The sequence below is a fragment of the Balaenoptera ricei genome, chromosome 10 (assembly GCF_028023285.1).
Source record: "Balaenoptera ricei isolate mBalRic1 chromosome 10, mBalRic1.hap2, whole genome shotgun sequence".
In the NCBI taxonomy this organism is placed as follows: Eukaryota; Metazoa; Chordata; class Mammalia; order Artiodactyla; family Balaenopteridae; genus Balaenoptera; species Balaenoptera ricei.
The window spans coordinates 37615663-37643342 of record NC_082648.1 but is presented as its reverse complement, the minus strand read 5'-3'; the positions used below and the strand labels follow the sequence as shown (position 1 = coordinate 37643342).

The 27680-nt window shown below is 36.6% G+C and overlaps 1 protein-coding gene across 1 annotated transcript in view; it reads left to right on the top strand.

Annotated features, from left to right (window-relative positions):
* Nucleotides 1-27680, top strand: part of NELL2 (neural EGFL like 2) — a 367245-nt gene that overhangs the window by 153846 nt on the left and 185719 nt on the right. Inside the window, exon 13 of the mRNA XM_059935715.1 lies at nucleotides 10034-10162. Coding sequence (XP_059791698.1) covers nucleotides 10034-10162 — 129 coding nt within the window. The remainder of the gene's footprint in view (nucleotides 1-10033; nucleotides 10163-27680) is intronic.

The following is a 27680-nucleotide window of genomic DNA, read 5'->3' as shown; positions in this document are numbered from 1 at the left end:
CATATCGATTATTACCTTAAACGTGAATGGATTAAATGCCCCAACCAAAAGACATAGACTGGCTGAATGGATACAAAAACAAGACCCATATATATGCTGTCTACAAGGGACCCACTTTAGACCTAGGGACACATACAGACTGAAAGTGAGGGGATGGAAAAAGATATTCCATGCAAATGGAAATCAAAAGAAAGCTGGAGTAGCTATACTCATATCAGATAAAATAGACTTTAAAATAAAGAATGTTACAAGAGACAAGGAAGGACACTACATAATGATCCAGGGATCAATCCAAGAAGAAGATATAACAATTATAAATATATATGCACCCAACATAGGAGCACCTCAATACATAAGGCAACTGCTAACAGCTATAAAAGAGGAAATCGACAGTAACACAATAATAGTGGGGGACTTTAACACCTCACTTACACCAATGGACAGATCATCCAAAATGAAAATAAATAAGGAAACAGAAGCTTTAAATGACACAATAGACCAGATAGATTTAATTGATATATATCGGACATTCCATCCAAAAACAGCAGATTACACGTTCTTCTCAAGTGCGCACGGAACATTCTCCAAGATAGATCACATCTTGGGTCACAAATCAAGCCTCAGTAAATTTAAGAAAATTGAAATCATATCAAGCATTTTTTCTGACCACAACGCTATGAGATTAGAAATGAATTACAGGGAAAAAAACGTAAAAAGGACAAACACATGGAGGCTAAACAATACGTTACTAAATAACCAAGAGATCACTGAAGAAATCAAAGAGGAAATCAAAAAATACCTAGAGACAAATGACAATGAAAACACGACGACCCAAAACCTATGGGATGCAGCAAAAGCAGTTCTAAGAGGGAAGTTTATAGCTATACAAGCCTACCTAAAGAAACAAGAAAAAGCTCAAGTAAACAATCTAACCTTACACCTAAAGAAACTAGAGAAAGAAGAACAAACAAAACCCAACGTTAGCAGAAGGAAAGAAATCATAAAGATCAGAGCAGAAATAAATGAAATAGAAACAAAGAAAACAATAGCAAAGATCAATAAAACTAAAAGTTGGTTCTTTGAGAAGATAAACAAAATTGATAAGCCATTAGCCAGACTCATCAAGAAAAAGAGGGAGAGGACTCAAATCAATAAAATCAGAAATGAAAAAGGAGGAGTTACAACAGACACTGCAGAAATACAAAGCATCCTAAGAGACTACTACAAGCAACTTTATGCCAATAAAATGGACAACCTGGAAGAAATGGACAAATTCTTAGAAAGGTATAACCTTCCAAGACTGAACCAGGAAGAAACAGAAAATATGAACAGACCAATCACAAGTAATGAAATTGAAACTGTGATTAAAAATCTTCCAACAAACAAAAGTCCAGGACCAGATGGCTTCACAGGTGAATTCTATCAAACATTTAGAGAAGAGCTAACACCCATCCTTCTCAAACTCTTCCAAAAAATTGCAGAGGAAGGAACACTCCCAAACTCATTCTATGAGGCCACCATCACCCTGATACCAAAACCAGACAAAGACACTACAAAAAAAGAAAATTACAGACCAATATCACTGATGAATATAGATGCAAAAATCCTCAACAAAATACTAGCAAACAGAATCCAACAACACATTAAAAGGATCATACACCACGATCAAGTGGGATTTATCCCAGGGATGCAAGGATTCTTCAATATACGCAAATCAATCAATGTGATACACCATATTAACAAATTGAAGAATAAAAACCATATGATCATCTCAATAGATGCAGAAAAAGCTTTTGACAAAATTCAACACCCATTTCTGATAAAAACTCTCCAGAAAGTGGGCATAGAGGGAACCTACCTCAACATAATAAAGGCCATATATGACAAACCCACAGCAAACATCATTCTCAATGGTGAAAAACTGAAAGCATTTCCTCTAAGATCAGGAACGAGACAAGGATGTCCACTCTCACCACTATTATTCAACATAGTTTTGGAAGTCCTAGCCACGGCAATCAGAGAAGAAAAAGAAATAAAAGGAATACAAATTGGAAAAGAAGAAGTAAAACTGTCACTGTTTGCGGATGACATGATACTATACATAGAGAATCCTAAAACTGCCACCAGAAAACTGCTAGAGCTAATTAATGAATATGGTAAAGTTGCAGGATACAAAATTAATGCACAGAAATCTCTTGCATTCCTATACACTAATGATGAAAAATCTGAAAGAGAAATTATGGAAACACTCCCATTTACCATTGCAACAAAAAGAATAAAATACCTAGGAATAAACCTACCTAGGGAGACAAAAGACCTATATGCAGAAAACTATAAGACACTGATGAAAGAAATTAAAGATGATACCAACAGATGGAGAGATATACCATGTTCTTGGATTGGAAGAATCAACATTGTGAAAATGAGTATACTACCCAAAGCAATCTACAGATTCAATGCAATCCCTATCAAATTACCAATGGCATTTTTTATGGAGCTAGAACAAATCATCTTAAAATTTGTATGGAGACACAAAAGACCCCGAATAGGCAAAGCAGTCTTGAGGCAAAAAAATGGAGCTGGAGGAATCAGACTCCCTGACTTCAGACTATACTACAAAGCTACAGTAATCAAGACAATATGGTACTGGCACAAAAACAGAAACATAGATCAATGGAACAAGATAGAAAGCCCAGAGATTAACCCACGCACCTATGGTCAACTAATCTATGACAAAGGAGGCAAAGATATACAATGGAGAAAAGACAGTCTCTTCAATAAATGGTGCTGGGAAAACTGGACAGCTACATGTAAAAGAATGAAATTAGAATACTCCCTAACACCATACACAAAAATAAACTCAAAATGGATTAGAGACCTAAATATAAGACTGGACACTATAAAACTCTTAGAGGAAAACATAGGAAGAACACTCTTTGACATAAATCACAGCAAGATCTTTTTTGATCCACCTCCTAGAGTAATGGAAATAAAAACAAAAATAAACAAGTGGGACCTAATGAAACTTCAAAGCTTTTGCACAGCAAAGGAAACCATAAACAAGACGAAAAGACAACCCTCAGAATGGGAGAAAATATTTGCAAATGAATCAACGGACAAAGGATTAATCTCCAAAATATATAAACAGCTCATTCAGCTCAATATCAAAGAAACAAACACCCCAATCCAAAAATGGGCAGAAGACCTAAATAGACATTTCTCCAAAGAAGACATACAGACGGCCACGAAGCACATGAAAAGATGCTCAACATCACTAATTATTAGGGAAATGCAAATCAAAACTACAATGAGGTATCACCTCACTCCTGTTAGAATGGGCATCATCAGAAAATCTACAAACAACAAATGCTGGAGAGGGTGTGGAGAAAAGGGAACCCTCTTGCACTGTTGGTGGGAATGTAAATTGATACAGCCACTATGGAGAACAATATGGAGGTTCCTTAAAAAACTAAAAATAGAATTACCATATGACCCAGCAATCCCACTACTGGGCATATACCCAGAGAAAACCGTAATTCAAAAAGACACATGCACCCGAATGTTCATTGCAGCACTATTTACAATAGCCAGGTCATGGAAACAACCTAAATGCCCATCAACAGACGAATGGATAAAGAAGTTGTGGTACATATATACAATGGAATATTACTCAGCCATAAAAAGGAACGAAATTGAGTCATTTGTTGAGACCTGGATGGATCTAGAGACTGTCATACAGAGTGAAGTAAGTCAGAAAGAGAAAAACAAATATCGTATATTAATGCATGTATGCGGAACCTAGAAAAATGGTACAGATGAGCCAGTTTTCAGGGCAGAAGTTGAGACACAGATGTAGAGAATGGACATATGGACACCAAGGGGGGAAAACTGCGGTGGGGTGGGGATGGTGGTGTGCTGAATTGGGCGATTGGGATTGACATGTATACACTGATGTGTATAAAACTGATGCCTAATAAGAACCTGCAGTATAAAAAAACAAACAAAACAACTAATACTAAACTTTCATTGGGTTATTTGTATGGAAATATGTTAATATAAATGTTTCAGACATTACATGAAATTTCTAAAAATCTTATATTTGTACTTGTATGGAAATATGTATGGAAATATGTTAATATAAATGTTTCAGACATTACATGAAATTTCTAAAAATCATATTTGTATTTGTATGGAAATATGTTAATATAAATGTTTCAGACATTACATGAAATTTCTAAAAATCTTATATTTGTACTTGTATGGAAATATGTATGGAAATATGTTAATATAAATGTTTCAGACATTAAAAAAAAAAAAAAAAATATACCGTGACCTACACCCCCTCCACCTGATATCCTGATATCATTGATATGTGACCGGCCAGAGCCAGAACCAAACTCAGGTTTGGCTTCTCATTGCTCAAAAGTCAATGTTCTAGAGACAAGGATTGGTGGAAAAAGAAAGATGTATTATTCAGGAAGCCGGCAACCTGGGAAGATGGTGGACTAGTGTCCCCAAAACCATCTCCGAGTTGCCAGTTAGGGGACAAGAGTTTGTAAAGGAAAAGTTTCAGAGGTGTGCAGTAGGGGGCTATGTGTGGAGGAGCACAGTCTGCTTCGATAATCACCTTGAAATTGGTGGTGCGGTGGTCTGGTCCGAGTCACCTTGATGGTGTAGGGAGAGCAGTTAATCTGTAGCTGCAGGCTTGAAATGTCCTGTAGTTCCTGGAATTTCTCAAGCATGCAGAAGGTTATTCTTTAAGCATTTAATCATATTATAGCTTATTCAGGCCTAGGTCATAGGTTTTTCTCAAAATGGAACTGGAGCTTCCAATATGGAGTTGCCTTCGCTAAGGCAGAAGCTCAAATCCCTTTTCCTAATTCCTGAATAAGTGTTTCAGAGCCAGATTTCAGATACATGGGATGGAGCCTTGGTATCACCTTAAAAAACACTCTTCAATAAGTTATTTTACTCAGCCTGGATTGAGAACCTCTGGTTTAGAACTGGAATTGAAATTGGACAAGTTGGCCTTTCTTGAAACTTTTAGCACCATTTAAAATAAAGATTACTTCCATTTCTGACTTCAAATAAATAAACAAATGAGTCCTCCTGGCATTCTCTGACTTTTAAACTAAAAAACGTCAAGTTTTTAAAGGCTTAAATTTTGAGTCAACTCCTACACACGTATTGTGACAAATTCATTTGTAGTAAGGTTGGCCTCCAGTTTCCAGGCCTGTCTGCCTAGTGCTAAAGATGCTGTGTTCACATCTGAAAAACTAAGTTGTTCAACAACAGTTAGTAAATATTCCCTGAGGGCAGAGCATGAGATTAAATTGTTGACCTTTCCACTGGAGGCTCGGCCGGTGGTTGGAAACCAAGCTGTGCACCGAAATAAGGCTCCAGATTTCTAGGCACCAAGTCAAATCCAGCCAGGGCTGTTTTCTAGGTACCCTGCTGTCTTCCATTGTAGCAGCTCAGGAACAGTGTAGCAGGAATGTTCTTTTCACTTTTTTCATATCTGAGAGCTCTTTCAAGGAAGCTTATGACAAATTACAACACGACAGAGGCTTCATGATACAGCAAGGACTCTGGCTTAGAAAGGTACAGAAATAACGTGAAACTATATGTTTTCATATCTCAGCCCTTCCCATTCTTCTTCTCCTCCCTTGGCCTCCCCTTTCTCTGCTTACAGACCATCAAGTCCTATTCACTGGATGCCCAACTTTAATTTAGCATTGACTTTGCCTTACAATTAGAAGTGATAGAGGCACTGTGTGCATAAGGCTGAGTGGGTGTAGATTGTTTGCACCCAACTTCTGGACAATTCATAGTTTCCCACATCATTCAATTACACCTTCATGATTCTTGTTATCTGTGTACCACAAATAACATTATTTAGTTAATGTTTTAATGTCTACTGTTAGTCAACTCATTTTGTGAAAATTTAGTTTTATTCCTAAGCAGTGGTATCCATGAAATAATGGGATTATTTGTTAGATTCATGTATTTTTTTAATACACATTTAAATAATTCCATTGCTATCAGTACTGTTTTTTTAAATGTTCATCCATGCACGTGAACTACCTTTTGGGAAAAATCAGGATTATCCATCATCTCGAAGACGATACTGATATGAGTTAGTATTCTTTCAGGTACAAGTGATAGAACACCCAATCCAACTGACTTAAGCAAACAGTGGAATACATGGCCCCAGTGAGTGGTTTGACTCAGATCTCAAATCTCGCCCCTTTGCTTAGATGCATCTTTCTGTTTGTCTCCTCTGAGGTGGCCTTATTTTCAGACTCTATGTGTTCCCTGACATTCTTATGCTCACGTTATTATGATACTCAAGTAGGTGGAAGAGTAAATTCAATATCCTCGTGAGTTGAACAAAGGTCCCAGAATTGAGTTTCAATTATCTGCATTAAACTGAACTGCATCATTTGCTCAGACCTGAAGAAATTACTATGTCCAAGCCAATGGGATGCATTGATTGGTGTGGCCTTAACCAGTGGGCAGTGTAGTCCATTTTCCTGTAAGCACCTAGGCTAACAGTAGAGGTGAAGAGTTCATCCCAGGTATGATTAGGTTTTTGTTTTGTTTTGGTTTTTTCCACAAAAAGGAGGAATAGACACCTGTAAAGCAAAACCAACAAATATTCACCTCAAAACTATTGCATTCTCTTTCTCCTGGTTATTATGAATAACATTTATTTATATTGTTCTTATGCATAATCTTTTGTATCCGACCCTTCCTTACCCTTTTGTATCCTCAGTCATAGAGAAATGCTTATTAATATGTTATAGAACGATCTAGTACACTTAATGAAAGAATCTCATGTAAATTTGGAAAGCTTAAAAGGAATAGAAAACTTGGTATCCTTGAGGTTAAAACCCAAAGGAGGAAATAAAAGAAAGACCTGATTGTATTATATCATTAATCTATCCATTTATAGCAAATATTTGAATTTTCTCCTATGATAGGTATCTCAACACATTTGGTTTGTGGCTTATTAGTAATACTCTAGTTGCTTTAATTATTAACAAATGCTATACTATTACACTTTTACATAGATGATCTCATTTGAACCTTTTGCAAGGTAGATATTATCCTAATTTTACAGGTGAGAAAAGCTGAAGGTTTAGAAAGGTTAATTAACTTACACAGCTAGTAATTTACACAGCCAGTAAGTGCTAGAGATCAGATGTAAATCCAGGTCTTTCAACTCCAAAAACCAAGCACAGATGAGTAGGAATGCGGCTATAATGGTGGTAGGACTATGGTTTATTGCCCACCCATACTCTGATTTTTTTTGAAGTTCTTCGCTATAGATTGGAAACAAGCCCCTTTAACTGAGTCTGAATTTTCTAACCATCAGTAGTTAACCTTTTAACCTTGGCATTTTTGAATCTAAGCAGTAAAACAACCAATAGATTCAATCAACTTATTTGTTGAAAGGCTAAATCAAAATAGCTATCTGACATTGTTTAGAGTAAATTAGTATTTGACACAATTTTCAGTTTTCAAGTCTCCAGGTTAACTTAAAAAACTCATCTGATGAAAAGTGAAGTACTCCCTAACTGAACCTAAAACAATGAAAAGTAGAATCATACTGTTATCTTATAGTTAGAAAATTCTTGCAGCAATTAAACACTGCATGGTGAGCGTGTGCATGATATTTGATGCTGAGATGAGGGGGTCTTACCATTACTTATAGAGACCGGAAATGGATAGTAATAGAGGAGGCTTACGGCATAGACAGTGACAGCATGGATTGGACAGAGTCTGAAAAATAGAAGAGAAGATGCATCAAAATGAAGGGTTGAAAGATAGTTTTGAAAAATATAAACTTATGAAAGAAAAGTAAAAGTGCCTCAGGAACAGTTCCTGTTCTTAGTCACTGCTCTCTAAAAGTTGTTTGAAGCATTACAGGTAAAATTCTACAGATTTAGCGCTGTGTTAAAACATGGTCTCTTAATTCTCTGTGTATCTTAAGGAGTGGGCCAGTTTTTTTTAGTAACATTGTTTTAATTTAGAATAAATATAAAGTGATTTTTTGGATCATTTTCATTTTAGGTTGATGATGTGCTGAGCTATTGGGATAGAGAATGAGGATGACTTTTTAGCTGAAATTATCCCTTGTCAGGCATTGTAAAAAGACACTGGAATACATTTTAAGAAATATGGTCTCAATTTAGCTACTTAAAGAAGGAAATAAAAAGACCCAAGGAGAAAACATTTTTCACTTTTCCTTTCCTTAAGAGTGAACCTTTTACTTCTAAAATTTCAGCCTTAATCATGAGAATTTAGATTGTGAAGAATCTTGTCAAGAAAAGTTGTCAAGTGATTTCAGTGCTGTTATTGACTATATATTTTTCCAGTCTTCATACACTCTGTTCTATTTTATTTTATTTCTGTAGAAATCACTAATTCTTTCGATTTTTCCTATCCTTTTTATTAATTTTATTTATTTATTTATTTATAGCTGTGTTGGGTCTTCGTTTCTGTGCGAGGGCTTTCTCTAGTTGCGGCAAGTGGGGGCCACTCTTCATCGCGGTGCGCAGGCCTCTCACTATCGCAGCCTCTCTTGTTGCGGAGCACAGGCTCCAGACCCGCAGGCTCAGCAATTGTGGCTCACGGGCCTAGTCGCTCCACGGCATGTGGGATCTTCCCAGACCAGGGCTCGAACCCGTGTCCCCTGCATTGGCAGACAGATTCTCAACCACTGTGCCACCAAGGAAGCCCTCCTATCCTTTTTAAATGCATCACTGTATTTTGAGAGCCTCACCCTTCCTAAGGCTTATTAAATTGTACAAACACTATTTTACTATACATTGTAGTTGCATTTCATGGGAGATTTGTTTTAACTCTGGGTCAATATTCAACATAGTCCTTATGGGCACAAACCAATTGGAATGGACATCAACCATTGTGCTGAACCAGAGTATACCTTTTGGCTGTGGTATAGCTTAGTTCACCCTTTCACTGAATCACAGCACTCTATGCTAATTTGATAACAAATAAGATGAGTGTAGAACTTACATCTTCATGATTTGCTCAAGTAAAAGTCTTTTCTTGCATGTAAGCAGATGAGTTTATTCTGAGCTACATGAAATGTATTCTTCTAGACCTCTTTCCTTTTACGCATGGTGAAAAAGTAATTCATTAGACAGTGTAAAACTAGACAGAAAATTTATGCATCAAGCAATTTGAAAATTGTTTGAATGATGTATAATCATATAATTTCCATTAAATATGGATTCCAGTGTTCCAGCTTTTTATTTCAGCATCTTAGATGGTCTTTGAACAGGGATTCACACAGGAAAAAGAGATTCGAGAAATTACACGATTGGTGTCACTGTTTATGAAATGTTCCATTTTTCTTTCCTCTACATAAAGACTCTGGAATCTGTGAAATCTTCATAATTCATAAAAACTTTCTTTTTCTTTTGAGTGGACATACTTTGTCTTGCAGATTTCCTGAGAAAATTAAATTAAAGTGATGTGATTTTTTTTACACGTTTAGAGTTTTGTGGGGTTTTTTAAGGATGCCAAGTTGTCTCTTTCATTTCTTAAATGCATAATGTGCACATCCCATCTGGCTTGGTCTGTATTACTCATAGTTATTGACAGTGTTCAATCACTAATTCTCAGATCACTTTCCTTCCTCACTCTGTTGTCTTCTATATTGTAAATCTTCATTTTATACTCCAAGAATCTTTCTTTGTTTCCAATATTTGGAGGGCTGTAATTGGAATATTAGGGACTAGAGATAGCATTTATAAAGTCAGAAATAGAGGAGACTTCAAGAAGGAATTAACTGAGTTAACTTCAAGAAGGAATTAATTGAGTTAAACACACTCAAAAACTTTTTAGTACACATAGCATATGGTCCTATAAACATTGGATGAAGATATCCACTTAATTGTTTAGAGAAATATAGCTTCTAAATCAAAGAAAGATTTTAAGGAGACAAAGTTTATTTGCTTTGTTATGATTTTATTTACCCTAATAAGTTTCTTTTTTCTTGTAGGTTATGACTTTTGTTCTGAAAGGCATAACTGCATGGAGAATTCTGTCTGCAGAAATCTGAATGACAGGGCCGTTTGTAGCTGTCGAGATGGTTTTAGGGCTCTTCGAGAGGACAATGCCTACTGTGAAGGTAATCCTTGTAATGATGTGTAGCTTGGCTGTATAAATTTCCTAGGATTACTGCATGCAAAATTTATTAATTTCCCAGGTCGTCAAGTTGATGGGCCCATTAAAAGCAGTGAATTTAATCCGAAGCATATTAATCAGCTAAAAATAATTATCTTTCAAATTAAAGTTTTTCAGCTATCTGCTACATGTCAGACTAATCAGTTAATATGGCTGGGTTTCTTGAATTAGGACAATGCTTCCACTGTGAAATTGCCTTCTTTTTTTCATAATTAGATATTCAGGTAGTTCACACATTGACATGATTACTGTGGCTTGCAGTAAGAATTGTAGTCAAATTTTTTCCGACAGTGTTGTATAACAAAGACAGTCAATTAACAGGAAGATAAAGTGCCCAGCACCATTTCTGTCTGCTACTGTCAGTAATCTCAGTGGTTGTATTCACGCTCTGTGGTATTTAGTAAATAGCTCCAGTGGAGAAAATAGTTTCCTAGTTATTTTAAAAATCTTAACTAATGTCCCAGGTAGTTTATTGTCTCATTGAAACAGTCCAAATACAGTGATGAGTCCCCTGGCATTCACAAATACTGTGGCTTTGACTGTTCGGGAAGACCCTAGAAGTCCATGAGATGTAGTAATTTATAATTTCCCCAAGGCACACATTTGAATCATTCTCATTAATTGTGTGACTAGCGAGTGGGTCTTGCAAGTAAGAACACTGATATGGTGGTATTTGGGCACTTGGACAGTTTTGGACTTACCCTTTCCAGATGTCAAGAATGTGCCATCAGTCCTTAGAGATCATGTTTAGCTACATGATGATTTACTGGCCCTTGGGAAACCAATTTCTTTTGTTTCCCTCAGGTTTCGATAGATTTTCTCTGCCTTAAAAATTGGTATTCACTTTTTAAATTGACCTTTTTTTTTCTCAGCATATTCCTTTAAATGCTTCTGATTCAGTCCTAAAGAGACCATTCTATTTTTGCCAAAAGAAAGACATATAGCTTCCCTTCCCCATTCATAAGTAGATTTTATTTAAAATTCCTCATTTTGAAAGGTTTTATATTAGAAATGAATTTAAAGTAACAGTAAAATAATGTATTTTTCATTAATATTTGGGATCTCTAATATGTAATAAGTTCCACTGATATTGTTAATGTGTGTAACATGAAATCACATGATATAAATTCATACGATACCTCTTCTTGAATCTTAATCTTACGATAATTATTCATATTTTGAGCTGCTTCTTTTTGTTGTTGTTAAGTATATTCACTCTTGTAATAAATATTTAGTGAGCACCTACTGTGTACCAAGCACTTTTCTAGGCACTGGGTAGTAAATGGTGAATAAGACTGATAAGGTTCCAGTGCTCAGGAGCTAACATTCAAGGGAGAAGACAGAGAATAAGTGGGTAACTTAGAAGTAGAGAAGGCAATTTAAGGTAGTAATAAATAATAGGAAGAAAGTTAAACAGGATGATGTGATAGAAATCGATTGGGGATTAATTTAGATGAGATGGTCAAGGAAAGCCTCTGGGTTTGGGGTTGGGAGGGGATTGACAGTTGAATTGAGACTTGATGATAGGGAAGTAACACGGAAAGATCTGCAACAGAGCATTCCAACTAGAAGGAATAGCAAGTAGATAGTCCCTAAGTGGTAACTAGCTTGGATGTTCTAGAAACAGAAAAAAGGATAATGTGATGGAGCAGATGAGTCAGTTAAGATGCAATTGGAGAATTAGGTAGGGGCCAGGTAATGTAGGGAGGCTGTAAGTATTTTAGATTCATCTAGTAGGGGAGTGATATGTACAGACTTGTATCAAAAAAGATAGCTGTGGCTGCAAGGTGTAAGATGAACTCTGGGGTTGGATGTGGTCAGAAGAACAGAAGTGTAAACAGGAAGACCAGTTGGAAGGCTATTGCAGAAGCCTAAGCAAAGCTGTTGATGGCCTGAATTAAGAGAGTGGTAAGAGAGATAAAGAGAAGGAGCATATTTACGTATGTTTTGGAAGTAGAGCCAACAACGCTTGCTGATAATTTACTGTAGAGGAGAATTAAAGAGTGATAAATGGGAGTCAAGGTTTTGATTTTGAGCGGCACATGGATGATGTTGCCATTTATTGAGACAGGAAAGAGTTCAAGGCAAGAGGCCAGAAATTTAGATTATTTATCAATACAACCTGTTGAAAATTGATTTAATTGTAAAGACTAGATCTCTGTTTTTATGTACACATTTATCTGCAGTGCAAATTGGCAGCTGTTTTCTATTCTGAATGGATCATACTGAAAAATGGTTTGTAAATTTCCTCATGTTATTTATTTTTCATTTAAGGAAGTAATCTTCAGAAGTTAAAATAATGGAAAAACTTGTTGGTCTATTATAGGGATCTTGAATTTTTTATACATGAGTACTTCTAGTGTATCTTTTGTTATTCATGTTAACAGATTCTGCAGTATTCTGATCAAATTTGATTTTCTTTTTCATTTTGTTTTATTGTTGTTGCTAATAATTTTTTATTGAAATATAATTGACTTACATATTATATTAGTTTCAGATGTACAACATAGTAATTTGATATTTGGATACATTACAAAATGATCAGCATGATAAGTCTAGTTACCATCTGTCACAATATAAAGTTATTACAATATTATTGACTATATTACCTATGCTTTGTGTTACATCCCAAGACTTATTTATTTTATAACTGGAGGTTTGTACCTCTAAATAGCCCTCACCTATTTCACTAATCCACCAACCCCCTTCCCCTCTGGCACCCACCAGTTTGTTCTCTGTTTATCTGAGTCTGTTTCTCTTTCATTATATTTGTTCACTTGTTTTGTTTTTTAGATTTGACATATAAGTGAAATCATATGGTATTTCTGTTTCTTTGTCTGACTTATTTCAATTAGCATAATACCCTCTTGGTCCATCCATGTTCTCACAAATGCAAGATTTCATTCTTTTTATGGCAGAGTAATATTCCATTGTATATATATACCACATCTTATATATCCTTTCATCTATCGATGGGCCCTTAAGGTGCTTTCATATCTCAGCTATTTTGAATAATGCTGCAATGAACATAGGGGTGCATATATCTTTTTGAATTAGTGTTTTTGTTTTCTTTGGAAAAATACCCAGAAGTGGAATTGATGGATCTTATGGTAGTTCTATTTTTAATTTTTTGAAGAGCCTCCATACTGTCATCCATAGTGACTATATCAATTTAGATTCCCACCAACAGTGCACAAGCATTCCCTTTTATCCACAGCCTTGCCAACACTTGTTATATGTTGTCTTTTTGATGATAGCCATTCTAACAGGTGTGAAGTGATACTTCATTGTAGTTTTGATTTGCATTTCCCTGATGACTAGTGATGTTGAGCATCTTTTCATGTGCGTCTTGGTCATATGTATGTCTTCTTTAGAAAAATGTCTATTCAGATCCTTTGCCCATTTTTTAATCAGGTTGTTAGTTTTCTTTATGTCTTATAAGTTCTTTGTATATTTTGGATATTAACCTCTCATTAGATATATCATTTGAAAATATCTTCTCCCATTAAGTAGGCTGCCTTTTGTTTTGTTGATAGTTTCCTTCACTCTGCAAAAGCTTTTTATTTGATGCAGTCCCATTTGTATGTTTTTGCTTTACTTTCTCTTGTCTAAGAAGAGAGATCCAAAAAATTATTTCAAAGACTGATATCAAAGAGTGTACTGCCTATGATTTCTTCTAGGAGTGTTATGGTTTCAGGTATTACATTTAAATCTTTAATCCATTTTGAGTTTATTTTTATATGGTGTGAGAAAGTAGTCAGTTTGATTCTTTTGCATGTAGCTGTCCAGTTTTCCCAACACCATGTATTGAAGAGGCGATCCTTCCCCTCTGTATATTCTTGGCTCCTTTTTCATAGATTAATTGACCACATAAGTTTGGTTTTATTTCTGGGCTTTCTCTCTTTTTTTTTTTTAACATCTTTATTGGAGTATAATTGCTTTACAATGGTGTATTAGTTTCTGCTTTATAACAGCATAAATCAGTTATACATATACATATGTCTCCATATCTCTTCCCTTTTGCATCTCCCTCCCTCCCACCCTCCCTATCCCACCCCTCTAGGTGGTCACAAAGCACCAAACTGATCTCCCTGTGCTCTGCGGCTGCTTCCCACTAGCTATCTATTTTACGTTTGATAGTGTATATCTGTCCATGCCACTCTCTCACTTTGTCCCAGCTTACCCTTCCCCCTCCTCGTGTCCTCAAGTCCATTCTCTAGTAGGTCTGCATCTTTATTCCCATCCTGCCCCTAGGTTCTTCATAACTTTTTTTTTTTTTTTAGATTCCATATATATGTGTTAGCATACGGTATTTATTTTTCTCTTTCTGACTTACTTCACTCTGTATGACAGACTCTAAGTCCATCCACCTCACTACAAATAACTCAATTTCGTTTCCTTTTATGGCTGAGTAATATTCCATTGTATATATGTGCCACATCTTCTTTACCCATTTATCTGTTGATGGACACTTAGGTTGCTTCCATGTCCTGGCTATTGTAAATAGAGCTGCAATGAACATTGTCGTACATGACTCTTTTTGAATTATGGTTTACTCAGGGTATATGCCCAGTAGTGGGATTGCTGGGTCGTACTGTAGTTCTATTTTTAGTTTTTTAAGGAACCTCCATACTGTTCTCCATAGTGGCTGTATCAATTTACATTCCCCCCAACAGTGCAAGAGGCTTCCTTTTTCTCCACACCCTCTCCAGCATTTATTGTTTGTGGATTTTTTGATGATGGCCATTCTGACCGGTGTGAGATGATATCTCATTGTAGTTTTGATTTGCATTTCTCTAATGATTGATGATGTTGAGCGTTCTTTCATGTGTTTGTTGGCAATCTGTATATCTTCTTTGGAGAAATGTCTATTTAGGTCTTCTGCCCATTTTTGGATTGGGTTGTTAGTTTTTTTGTTATTGAGCTGCATGAGCTGCTTGTAAAACTTGAAGATTAATCCTTTGTCAGTTGCTTCATTTGCAAATATTTTCTCCCATTCTGAGGGTTGTCTTTTCGTCTTGTTTATGGTTTCCTTTGCTGTGCAAAAGCTTTTAAGTTTCATTAGGTCCCATTTGTTTATTTTTGTTTTTATTTCCATTTCTCTAGGAGGTGGGTCAAAAAGGATCTTGCTGTGATTTATGTCATAGAGTGTTCTGCCTATGTTTTCCTCTAAGAGTTTTATAGTGTCTGGCCTTACATTTAGATCTTTAATCCATTTTGAGTTTATTTTTGTGTATGTGTTAGGGAGTGTTCTAATTTCATTCTTTTACATGTAGCTGTCCAGTTTTCCCAGCACCACTTATTGAACAAGTTTTCTTTTCTCCAATGTATATTCTTGCCTCCTTTATCAAAGATAAGGTGACCATATGTGCGTGGGTTCATTTCTGGGCTTTCTATCCTGTTCCATTGATCTATATTTCTATTTTTGTGCCACTACCATACTGTCTTGATTACTGTTGCTTTGTAGTTTACTATGAAGTCAGGGAGCCTGATTCCTCCAGCTCTGTTTTTCTTTCTCAATATTGTTTTGGCTATTCGGGGTCTTTTGCGTTTCCATACACATTGTGAAATTTTTTGTTCTAGTTCTGTGAAAAATGCCAGTGGTAGTTTGATAGGGATTGCATTGAATCTGTAGATTGCTTTGGGTAGTAGAGTCATTTTCACAATGTTGATTCTTCCAATCCAAGAACATGGTATATCTCTCCATCTATTTGTATCATCTTTAATTTCTTTCATCAGTGTCTTAGAATTTTCTGTGTACAGGTCTTTTGTCTCCTTAGGTAGGTTTATTTCAAGATATTTTATTCTTTTTGTTGCAGTGGTAAATGGGAGTGTTTTCTTAATTTCTCTTTCAGATTTTTCATCATTAGTGTATAGAAATGCAAGAGATTTCTGTGCATTAATTTTGTATCCTGCTACTTTACCCAATTCATTGATTAGCTCTAGTAGTTTTCTGGTAGCATCTTTAGGATTCTCTAGGTATAGTATCATGTCATCTGCAAACAGTGACATCTTTACTTCTTCTTTTCCGATTTGGATTCCATTTATTTCTTTTTCTTCTTTGATTGCTATGGCTAAAACTTCCAAAACTATGTTGAATAATAGTGGTGAGAGTGGGCAACCTTGTCTTGTTCCTGATCTTAGTGGAAATGGTTTCAGTTTTTCACCATTGAGGACAATGTTGGCTGTGGGTTTGTCATATATGGCCTTTATTATGTTGAGGAAAGTTCCCTCTATGCCTACTTTCTGGAGAGTTTTTATCATAAATGGGTGTTGAATTTTGTCAAAAGCTTTCTCTGCATCTATTGAGATGATCATATGGTTTTTCTCCTTCAAATTGTTAATATGGTGTATCACGTTGGTTGATTTGCGTATATTGAAGAATCCTTGCATTCCTGGGATAAAACCCACTTGATCATGGTGTATGATCCTATTAATGTGCTGTTGGATTCTGTTTGCTAGTATTTTGTTGAGGATTTTTTCATCTATGCTCATCAGTGATATTGACCTGTAGTTTTCTTTCTTTGTGACATCTTTGTCTGGTTTTGGTATCAGGGTGATGGTGGCCTCATAGAATGAGTTTGGGAGTGTTCCTCCCTCTGCTGTATTTTGGAAGAGTTTGAGACGGATAGGTGATAGCTCTTCTCTAAATGTTTGATAGAATTCGCCTGTGAAGCCATCTGGTCCTGGACTTTTGTTTGTTGGAAGATATTTAATCACAGTTTCAATTTCAGTGCTTGTGGTTGTTCTGTTTATATTTTCTCATTCTTCCTGGTTCAGTCTCGGAAGCTTGTGCATTTCTAAGAATTTGTCCATTTGTTCCAAGTTTTCCATTTTATTGTCATATAGTAGTCTCTCATGATCCTTTGTATTTCTGCAGTGTCAGTTGTTACTTCTCCTTTTTCATTTCTAATTCTATTGATTTGAGTCTTTTCCCTTTTTTTCTTGATGAGTCTGGCTAATGGTTTATCAATTTTGTTTATGTTCTCAAAGAACCAGCTTTTAGTTTTATTTATCTTTGCTCTCGTTTCCTTCATTTCTTTTTCATTTATTTCTGCTCAGATCTTTATGGTTTCTTTCCTTCTGCTAGTTTTGGGGTTTTTTGTTCTTATTTCTCTAATTGCTTTAGGTGTAAGGTTAGGTTGTTTATTTGAGGTGTTTCTTGTTTGTTAACATAGGATTGTATTGGTATAAACTTCCCTCTTAGAACTGTTTTTGCTGCATCCCATAGGTTTCGGGTCGTCCTGTTTTCATTGTCATTTGTTTCTAGGTATTTTTTGATTTCCTCTTTGATTTCTTCAGTGATGTCTTGGTTATTAAGTAATGTGTTGTGTAGCCTCCATGTGTTTGTATTTTTAACAGATATTTTCCTATAATTGATATCTGGTCTCATAGTGTTGTGGTCGGAAAAGATACTTGATATGATTTCAATTTTCTTAAATTTACCAAGGCTTGATTTGTGACCCAAGATATGATCTATCCTGGAGAATGTTCCATGAGCACTTGAGAAGAATGTGTATTCTGTTGTTTTTGCATGGAATGTCCTATAAATATCAATTAAGTCCATCTTGTTTAATGTATCATTTAAAGCTTGTGTTTCCTTATTTATTTTCATTTTGGTTGATCTGTCCATTGGTGAAAGTGGTTTGTTAAAGTCCCCTATTATTATTGTGTTACTGTTGATTTCCCCTTTTGTGGCTGTTAAAATTTGCCTTATGTTTTGAGGTACTCCTGTGTTGGGTGCATAAATATTTACAATTGTTATATCTTCTTCTTGGATTGATACCCCGTAATCATTATGTAGTGTCCTTCTTAGTCTCTTGTAACATTCTTTATTTTAAAGTTTATTTTGTCTGATATGAGAATTGCACCTCCTGCTTTCTTTTGATTTCCATTTGCATGGATTATCTTTTTCCATCCCCTTACTTTCAGTCTGTATGTGTCCCTAGGTCTGAAGTGGGTCTCTTGTAGACAGCATATATACGGGTCTTGTTTTTGTAGTCATTCAGCCAGTGTGTCTTTTGGTTTGAACATTTGATCCATTTACATTTAAGGTAATTATCGATATGTATGTTCCTATTATCATTTTCTTAATTGTTTTGGGTTTGTTATTGTAGGTCTTTTCCTTCTCGTGTGTTCCTGCCTAGAGAAGTTCCTTTAGCATTTGTTGTAGAGCTGGTTTGGTGGTGCTGAATTCTCTTAGCTTTTGCTTGTCTGTAAAGATTTTAATTTCATCATCAAATCTGAATGAGATCCTTGCTCGGTAGGGTAATCTTGTTTGTAGGTTTCTCTCCTTCATCACTTTAAATATGTCCTGTCACTCCCTTCTGGCTTACAGAGTTTCTGCTGAAAGATCAGCTGTTAACATTATGGGGATTCCCTTGTGTGTTATTTGGGTGTTTTTCCCTGGCTGCTTTTAATATTTTTTCTTTGTATTTAATTTTTGATAGTTCGATTAATATGTGTCTTGGTGTGTTTGTCCTTGGATTTATCCTGTATGGGACTGTCTCTGCTTCCTGGACTTGATTAACTATTTCCTTTCCCATATTGGGGAAGTTTTCAACTATAATCTCTTCAAATATTTTTTCAGTCCCTTTCTTTTTTTCTTCTTCTGGGACCCCTATAATTCGAATGTTGGTGTATTTAATGTTGTCCCAGAAATCTCTGAGACTCTCCTCAATACCTTTCATTCTTTTTTCTTTATTCTGCTCTGCAGTAGTTATTTCCACCATTTTATCTTCCAGGTCACTTATCTGTTCCTCTGCCTCAGTTATTCTGCTATTGATCCCTTCTAGAGAATTTTTAATTTCATTTATTGTGTTGTTCATCACTGTTTGTTTGCTCTTTAGTTCTTCTAGGTCCTTGTTAAACGTTTCTTGTATTTTCTTCCTTCTGTTTCCAAGATTTTGGATCATCTTTACTATCATTATTCTGATCTCTTTTTCAGGTAGGCTGCCTATTTCCTCTTCATTTGTTAGGTCTGGTGGGGTTTTGCCTTGCTCCTTCATCTGCTGTGTGTTTCTCTGTATTCTCATTTTGCTTAAATTACTGTGTTTGTGGTCTCTTTTTGCAGGCTGCAGGTTCCTTGTTCCTGTTGTTTTTGGTGTCTGCCCCCAGTGGCTAAGGTTGGTTCAGTGGGTTGTGTAGGCTTCCTGGTGGAGGGGACTGGTGCCTGTGTTCTGGTGGATGAGGCTGTATCTTGTCTTTCTGGTGGGGAAGTCCATGTCTGGTGGTGTGTTTTGGGGTGTCTGTGGCCTTATTATGATTTTAGGCAGCCTCTCTGCTAATGGATGGGTTTGTGTTCCTGTCTTGCTAGTTGTTTGACATAGGTGTCCAGCACTGTAGCTTGCTGGTCGTTGAGTGGAGCAGGGTCTCGGTGTTGAGATGGACATCTCTGGGAGATTTTCGCCATTTGATACTACGTGGAACTGGGAGGTCTCTTGTGGACCAGTGTCCTGAACTTGGCTCTCCCACCTCAGGAGCACAGCCCTGACGCCTGGCTGGAGCAGCAAGAGCCTGTCATCCACATGGCTTAGAATAAAAGGAAGAAAAGAAAGAAAGAAAGAAAGAAGATAAAATAAAATAAAATAAAATAATTAAAATAAAAAATAAAAATAACTATTAAAAAAAATTTTAACTAATAAAAACACAAAAACAAAAAAGAAAGACAGACAGAAGAGAGCAACCAAACCAAAAAACAAATCCACCAATGATAACTAGTTCTAAAAACTATACAAAAAACAAAAACAAAAACAAAAAAAACAAAAAAACGGACAGACAGACCCTAGGATAAATGGTAAAAGCAAAACTATACAGACAAAATCACACACAGAAGCATACACATACACACTCACAAAAAAAGAAGGGAAAAAATATATATATTTCATTGCTCCCAAAGTCCACCTCCTCAATTTGGGATGATTTGTTGTCTATTCAGATATACCACAGATGCAGGGTACATAAAGTTGATGGTGAAGATTTAATCCGCTGCTCCTGAGGCTGCTGCGAGAAATTTCCCTTTCTCTTCTTTGTTCGCACAGCTCCTGGGGTTCAGCTTTGGATCTGGCCCCGCCTCTGCGTGTAGGTTGCCTGAGGGCATCTGTTCTTCGCTCAGACAGGACAGGGTTAAAGGAGCAGGTGATTCGGGGGCTCTGGCTCACTCAGGCCGGGGGGAGGGAAGGGTACAGATGCGGGGTAAGCCTGTGGCAGCAGAGGCCGGCGTGGCATTGCCACAGCCTGAGGTGCACCGTGTGTTCTCCCAGGAAAGTTGTCCCTGGATCACGGGACCCTGGCAGTGGTGGGCTGCACAGGCTCCTGCGAGGGGTGGTGTGGATAGTAACCTGTGCTTGCACACAGGCTTCTTGGTGGCAGCAGCAGCAGCCTTAGCGTCTCATGCCCGCCTCTGGGATCCGCGCTGATAGCCACGGCTCGCGCCCGTCTCTGGAGCTCCTTTAAACGGTGCTCTTAATCCCCTCTCCTCGCGCACCAGGAAACAAAGAGGGAAGAAAAAGTCTCTTGCCTCTTCGGCACCTTCAGACTTTTTTCCAGACTCCCTCCCAGCTAGCTGTGGTTCACTAGCCTCCTTCAAGCTGTGTTCACGCAGCTAACCCAAGTCCTCTCCCTGGGGTCTGACCTCCTAAGCCCGATCCTCAGGTCCCAGCCCCCGCCCGCCCCGGCGGGTGAGCAGACAAGCCTCTAGGGCTGGTGAGTGCTGGTCGGCACTAATCCTCTGTGCGGGAATCTCTCCACTTTGCCCTCTGCACCCCTGTTGCTGCGCTCTCCTCCGTGGCTCCGAAGCATCCCCCTCCGCCACCTGCCGTCTCCACCCGTGAAAGGGCTTCCTAGTGTGTGGAAACCTTTCCTCCTTCACAGCTCCCTCCCACTGGTGCAGGTCCCATCCCTATTTTCTTGTCTCTGTTTTTTCTTTTTACTTTTGCCCTACTCAGGTACGTGGGGAGTTTCTTGCGTTTTGGGAGGTCTGAGGTCTTCTGCCAGCATTCAGTAGGTGTTCTGTAGGAGTTGTTCCACATGTAGATGTATTTCTGATGTATTTGTGGGGAGCAAGGTGATCTCCACGTCTTACTCTTCTGCCATCTTGAAGCTCCTCCTGTGCTTTCTCTTTTGTTCCATTGATCTATGTGTCTGTTTTTGTGCCAGTATCATATTGTTTTGATGACTGTAGCTTGTAGTATTGTTTGAAATCAGGGAGCATGATACCTCCAGCTTTTTCAAGCTATCCTTGGAAATTTGGGGTCTTTTCTGTTTCCATACAAATTTTAGAGTTATTTTTCTATTTCTGTGAAAAATATTGGTATTTTGATAGGGATTGCATTGAATTTGTATACTGCCTTGGGGAGTATGGTCATTTTAACAACACTAATTCTTCCAATCCATCAGCACAGCACATTTTTCCATTTGTTTGTGTCATCTTCAGTTTTTCATCATGTCTTATAGTTTTCTGAGTACAGGTCTTTTACTTCCTTGGCTAGATTTATTCCTAGGTATTTTGTTCTTTCTGATGCAACATTAAATGGGATTTTTTCTTGATTTCTCTTTCTTATAATTTCTAGTGTATAGAAACACACCAAATTTCTGTATATTAATTTTGTATCCTGCAACTTTACGGAATTCATTTATTAGTTTTGATTTTTTTTTGTTTTTGAATCTTTAGTATTTTCTATATATAGTATCATGTCATCTGAAAATATTAAAAGTTTTATTTTTTCCTTTCCAATTTGGATGCCTTTTATCTCTTTTTCTTGTCTGCTTGCTAGGGCTAGCACATTCAATACTATGCTGAATAAAAGTGACAATAGTGAGTTCCCTTGTCTTATTCTTGATCTTAGAGGAAATGCTTTCAGCTTTTTGCCATTGAGTGTTATATTAGCCATGTGTTGTCATATATGGCCTCCATTATGTTGGAGTATATTCCCTCTATACTGACTTTGTGGAGAGTTTTTATCATAAATGCATGTTGAATTTTGTCATAAGATTTTTCTGAATCTATTGAGATGATCATATAATTTTTATTCTTCAATTCGTTAATATGATTTATCACATTGATTTGTTGATATGGAGCCATCCTTTCATCCTGATGATAAATCCCATTTGATCATAACATATGATCCTTTTAATGTATTGTTGAATTCGGTTTACTAATATTTTTTGAGGATTTTTGCATCTATGTTCATCAGTGATATTGACCTGTAATTTTCTTTTTGTGGTGTCTGTCTCATTTTGGTATGAGGATGATGCTGGCTTCATAGAACAAGTGTGGAAGTGTTCCTTTCTCTTCAGTTTTTTGGAATGGTTTGAGGAGTCTAGGCATTAACTCTTCTTTAAGTGGTTGGTAGAATTCACCTGTGAAGCTATCTGGTGTTGGACTTCTGTTTGTTGGGAGTTCTTTTTACTACTGATTCAATTTCATTACTGGTAATTGGTCTGTTCATATTTTCTGTTTCTTCCTAATTCAGTCTTGGAAGATTGTAAGTTTCTAGGAATTTATTCATTTCTTCTGTGTTGTCCATTTTGTTGGCATATAGTTGTTGTAGTTATCACTTGTGATCTTATGTTTCTGTGGTGTTAGTTGTAACTTCTGTTACATTTCTCCTTTTATTGATTTGGGCCCTCTCTCTTGATTTTTTTTATTGATTTTGTTTATCTTTTCAAAGAACCATCTCTAGTTCCATTGATCTTTTCTATTATTTTTTTTTAGTCTCTATTTCATTTATTTCTGCTCTGATCCTTATGATTTCTCTCCTTCTACTAACCTTGGGTTTTGTTTGTTCTTTCTCTAGTTCCGTTAGGTATAAGGTTAGGTTGTTTATTTGAGATTTTTCTGAGATAAGCTTGTATTGCCATAAACTTCCCTCTTAGAACTGCTTTTGCTGGGTTCCATAGATTTTAGATTGTTGTGTTTCCACTTTCATTTGTCTCCAGGTATTTTTTTATTTCCTTGTTGATTTTTTTTTTTTTTTTGTGACCCATTGGTTTTTTTGGTAACATATCTTTTAGCATTCATGTGCTTGTGTTTTGCAGTTTTTTTCTTGACGATTTTTAGTCAGACACTTTGGTCGGAAAAGTTGCTTGATGTGATTTTAGTCTTCTTAAATTTATTTGAGACTTGTTTAGTGGCCTAGTATGTGCTCTATCCAGGAAAATGTTCCATGTGTACTTGAAAAGAATGTGTATTCTGCTGCTTTGGAAGGAATGCTCTCTCTATATATATATCTATTAAGTCCATGTGGTCTAATGTGTCCTTGAAGACCAGTGTTTCCTTATTGATTTTCTGTCTAGATGATGTGTCCATTGATTTACTTGCAGTGTGAAATTCTGCTACAATTATTGTGCTACTGTTAATTTCTCCTTTTATGTTTTTTAATATTTGCTTTATGTATTTAGATGTTCCTGTGTTGGGTCTATAAATATTTATAATTGTTATATCTTCTTTTTTCTTTTAAACATTTTTATTGGAGTATAATTTCTCCACAATGGTGTGTTAGTTTCTGCTCTACAACAAAGTGAACCAGCTATACATGTTATATCTTCTTGTTGAATCGATCCCATTATCATTAAGTAATGTCCTTCTTTGTCTCTTGTTACAGGCTTTGTTTTAAAGTCTGTTTTGCCTTATATAAGTACTACTACCCCCCTTTCTTTTTGTTTCCATTTGCATGGAATACCTTTTTCTCTCCCTTCATTTTCAGTCTGTGTGTGACTTTAGATCTGAAATAAGTAGCATATATATGAGTCTTGCTATTTTATGCATTTGGTCACTTTATGACTTTTGATTGGAGCACTTAGTCCATTTACATTTGATGTAATTATTAATAGGTATGTACTTACTGACGTTTTGTTAATTGTTTTCTTGCTGTTTTTGTAGTTCTTTTTTGTTCTTTCTTCTACTTTTGCTCTCTTCCCTTGTGATTTGATGACTGTCTTTAGTTATGTTTGGATTCTTTCTTTTTTGAATGTGTGTATCTATTATAGATTTTTAATTTGTGGTTATCATGAGTTTCATATATAACACTATATATGTAAGTATATATATTGATTATTTTAAGTGGATCTCTTAAGTATGAACACATTCTAACAACCCTGCATTTTTACTCTTCGCACCCTGTTTAATGTTTTTGACATTATATTTTCCATCTTTTTGTTTTGTGTATCCCTTAACTAGTTTGGGGGCTACAGATGTCTTTTGTCTTTTAACCTTTATATTAGCTTTATAAGTGGATAATATACTACCTTTATTGTATATTTGCCTTTACTAATGAGACTATTTTAAAAATAATTTACATATTTCTAGTTGTATAATCTTCTTTTCTGCGTAGGGTAGTCCCTTTAACATTTCTTGTAAAGCCAGTTTAGTGGTGTTGAAGTATTTTAGCTTTTGCTTGATAACCTTGCTGGGTAGAGTTTTCTTGGTTGTAGATTTCTTCTTTTTATCACTTTGAATATATTGTGCCACTCACCTTGTGGCCTGAAAAATTTCTGCTGGAAAGTCAGAGCATACTCTTATGGTATGGAAAGCTACTAGTTAGGAAAAGTTAGTAGCTTTTCCTTTACTGTTATTAAGATTCACTCTTTATCTTTAATTTTTGCCATTTTAATTATAATGTATATTTGTGTGGACCTCTTTGGGTTCATCTTATTTGGGACTCTCTTTGCTTCTTGGACCTGGATGTCTATATCCTTTTTAAGGTTAGGGAAGTTTTCAACTGTTATTTCCTCAGACAAATTCTCTGTCCCTTTCTTTCTCTCTTCACCTTCTACAACTCCTGTAATGCAAATGTTAGTACACTTGATGTTGTCCTAGAAGTCTCTTCAACTATCCTCATTTAAAAAAAAAAATTCTTCTTTCTTTTTTTCTCTTCAGTTTGTGTAATTTCCTCTGCTCTGTCTTCCAGTTCACTGATCTATTCCTCTGTATCATCTAATATACTGTGTATTCCTAGATTCCCTCTAGTGTATTTTTAATTTCAGCTATTGTATTCTTCAGCTCTGTTTGGTTCTTCTTCATATTTTCTAACTCTTTGTTAACCTTTTCACTGTGTTCATCCATTCTTCACCTCAGTTCACTGATCATCTTTAAAATCATTACCTTGAACTCTTTTTTGGGTAGATGACTTATCTCCACTTCATTTAGTTCTTCTGGGGTTTTGTCTTGTTCCTTTGGAATATATTCATTTGTCTCCTCATTCTGCCAAATTCCCTTTGTTTATTTCTAGGTATTAGGTAGGTCAGTTATGCTTCCTGATCTTGTAGAAGTGGCCTTATGTAGGATACATCCTATGGGTCCCAGCAGCACACTACCCTCTGGGCTCCAGACCTATCTGTTCTAGGGGTGTCCCCTATGTGGATTGTATTGGCCATTCTGTTGTGACAATGCAACAATTGTTGGCACACTGTTAGGCAAGCCTGGCCCCTTGCCCAGTCAGCTGCTAGTTCCTTCCTGTGCCATGGCTGCTTCCTACTGGTGGGTGGGACTGAGTCCTGGCATGGCTGGCTACAGGAGCTGGGGTATCTTGGGACTGGTTCCAGCCTGCTGCTGTGTGGGCCGACTCCCATTGTAGCTGCCTATGGGGCCAGGGCTATCCCATTAAGGATAGTTTGACTCACTAGAAGCAGCATTTAAAATTTTTTATGCAATTGTACATGTTGTCTATCAGCTTGTCTTATAGAGTTCTGGTCCTCTAAGACATTAGACTTGTCATTATAAACAAAAGTAAGCAAGTGATATAAAATAAATTTTATTTACTAAATCTGTGGGGTTGTTTTAATGATATAACTATAATTGAGGTTATTTATTTTACTATAATTTTCTTGATCATAGTTAAAATAGCACTGGTAAAATTTGGAGTTTATTTATTCATTTGACAAATATTTATTGAATGCTTGTTTTGTTCCAGGCTAGGCTAGAGGTGAAGCAGTAAATAAGGTGTACATGACTGATGTTCTCTCAGGCAAGGAAGATCATTGCACCAAAGAGCATTTAATTGCACATGTGGCAAGTGGCTAAAAGAGAAATAGGTTAACAGGGGTTCTGATCTGTGTGGGTGGTAGTGCTTGAATAAAAGAGTTTTTCTTTGTAATCTGAAGATTAAGTAAAAATCAGCTATGCATAGAAGTTAAGTGTGGGAAAGAAGGGAATTTCCTTTGGAGGAATCACCATGTCTAAAGGCCTTAAGGTGAAAAGAAGCACTTTGTAATAACTGAAGAAAGGCAGAGAACAGGGGAGAGGTGCCCAATGAGATTAATGATGGGAAGCAGGGCCTTGAAGGGCACAGTAAAGACTAAGGGTTTTGTGCTAAGAACAAGGGAGAGCCAATGAAAAGTTTTGCAGAGGAATGCCCTGATCACATTGGTGTTTTAAATAATCACTTCTGCTTCAGGCTGAATGAAGGGAAGACTGGATGTGGGAAACCAGTGGATGGGAGACAGCGGTGGCCTACAGAAGAAAGGGGGATGGAGATGTGGGTGTATGTGAGAGCATTAGTGAGGTAAAACCAATCCTGATGATTGATTGGTGCTTGTAGATGATGAGTAGAGAGGTTTCAAGGGTGATACTCAGGTTTCTGTCCTGAGAAACAGGCAGGTGTTAGTGCTGCTCACTTAGGAAACAGATTCAGTGGGAAAATCATCATGTTGGGTTGTTCTTGAGGGACAGTTGAGTGGCCAGTTGAATATACTTCAGTGTGGGGTTCAGAGAAGTTTAAGTTGTACATAACATTTGGGATTCTTTGGCATATAAATGGTAGTTGAGAAAATGGAAGAAATTACCTAGAGAGTTTTGAAAAACTGTGGTATTTGAGTGTTTTATGAAGAAGATGATTTGGTGATGGAGAGAGGAAAGTCGTGGCTGACAATTAGGAAGAGAAGAGGAGGTGGTGTCACAGAAACCAAGGAAAAGAGAGGATTTCAAAAAAAGTACAATGCTTCTGAGAGATCGAGAATGATGAAGACTGAAAAATGTCCTTTGTGTTGAACTTTATGGATGACACTGAGGGCCAGCCATGGCGATTTTGTTGCAAAGTGATGACAAAAGCCAGTTTGGAGTACATTCAGTATTGCATAATGGGAAAAGTGGTTCTGATGAAGGAAGAGAACTCCTTCCAGATGTTTGCTTATGAAGGGAAGGAGAAAGAGAAAGCAGTAGCTTAAGGCAAAGTGGGGCGAAGGAAGGGTGTTTCTTTCCCACCTGTTTTTTCCTTTTCGGTTCTGTCTGGCCTCACCCCCAGTAACTCAGCCATGCAGATGATAGCTTCGTGTTTTTGAAAGAGTTTTGTGACTCTTTAGATATTTATGAACATGACTTAAGTTAGGATTTTATAACTAGATGATCTGTCCAGCTTTTAGATATTAAAGTTCTAAAATATCTGAGAGTATATTGCCCTACTTTATGTTTCTTATGAACTATATGTTTATCATATTTATCTTTTAAAAATTATTTGTCCATCTCC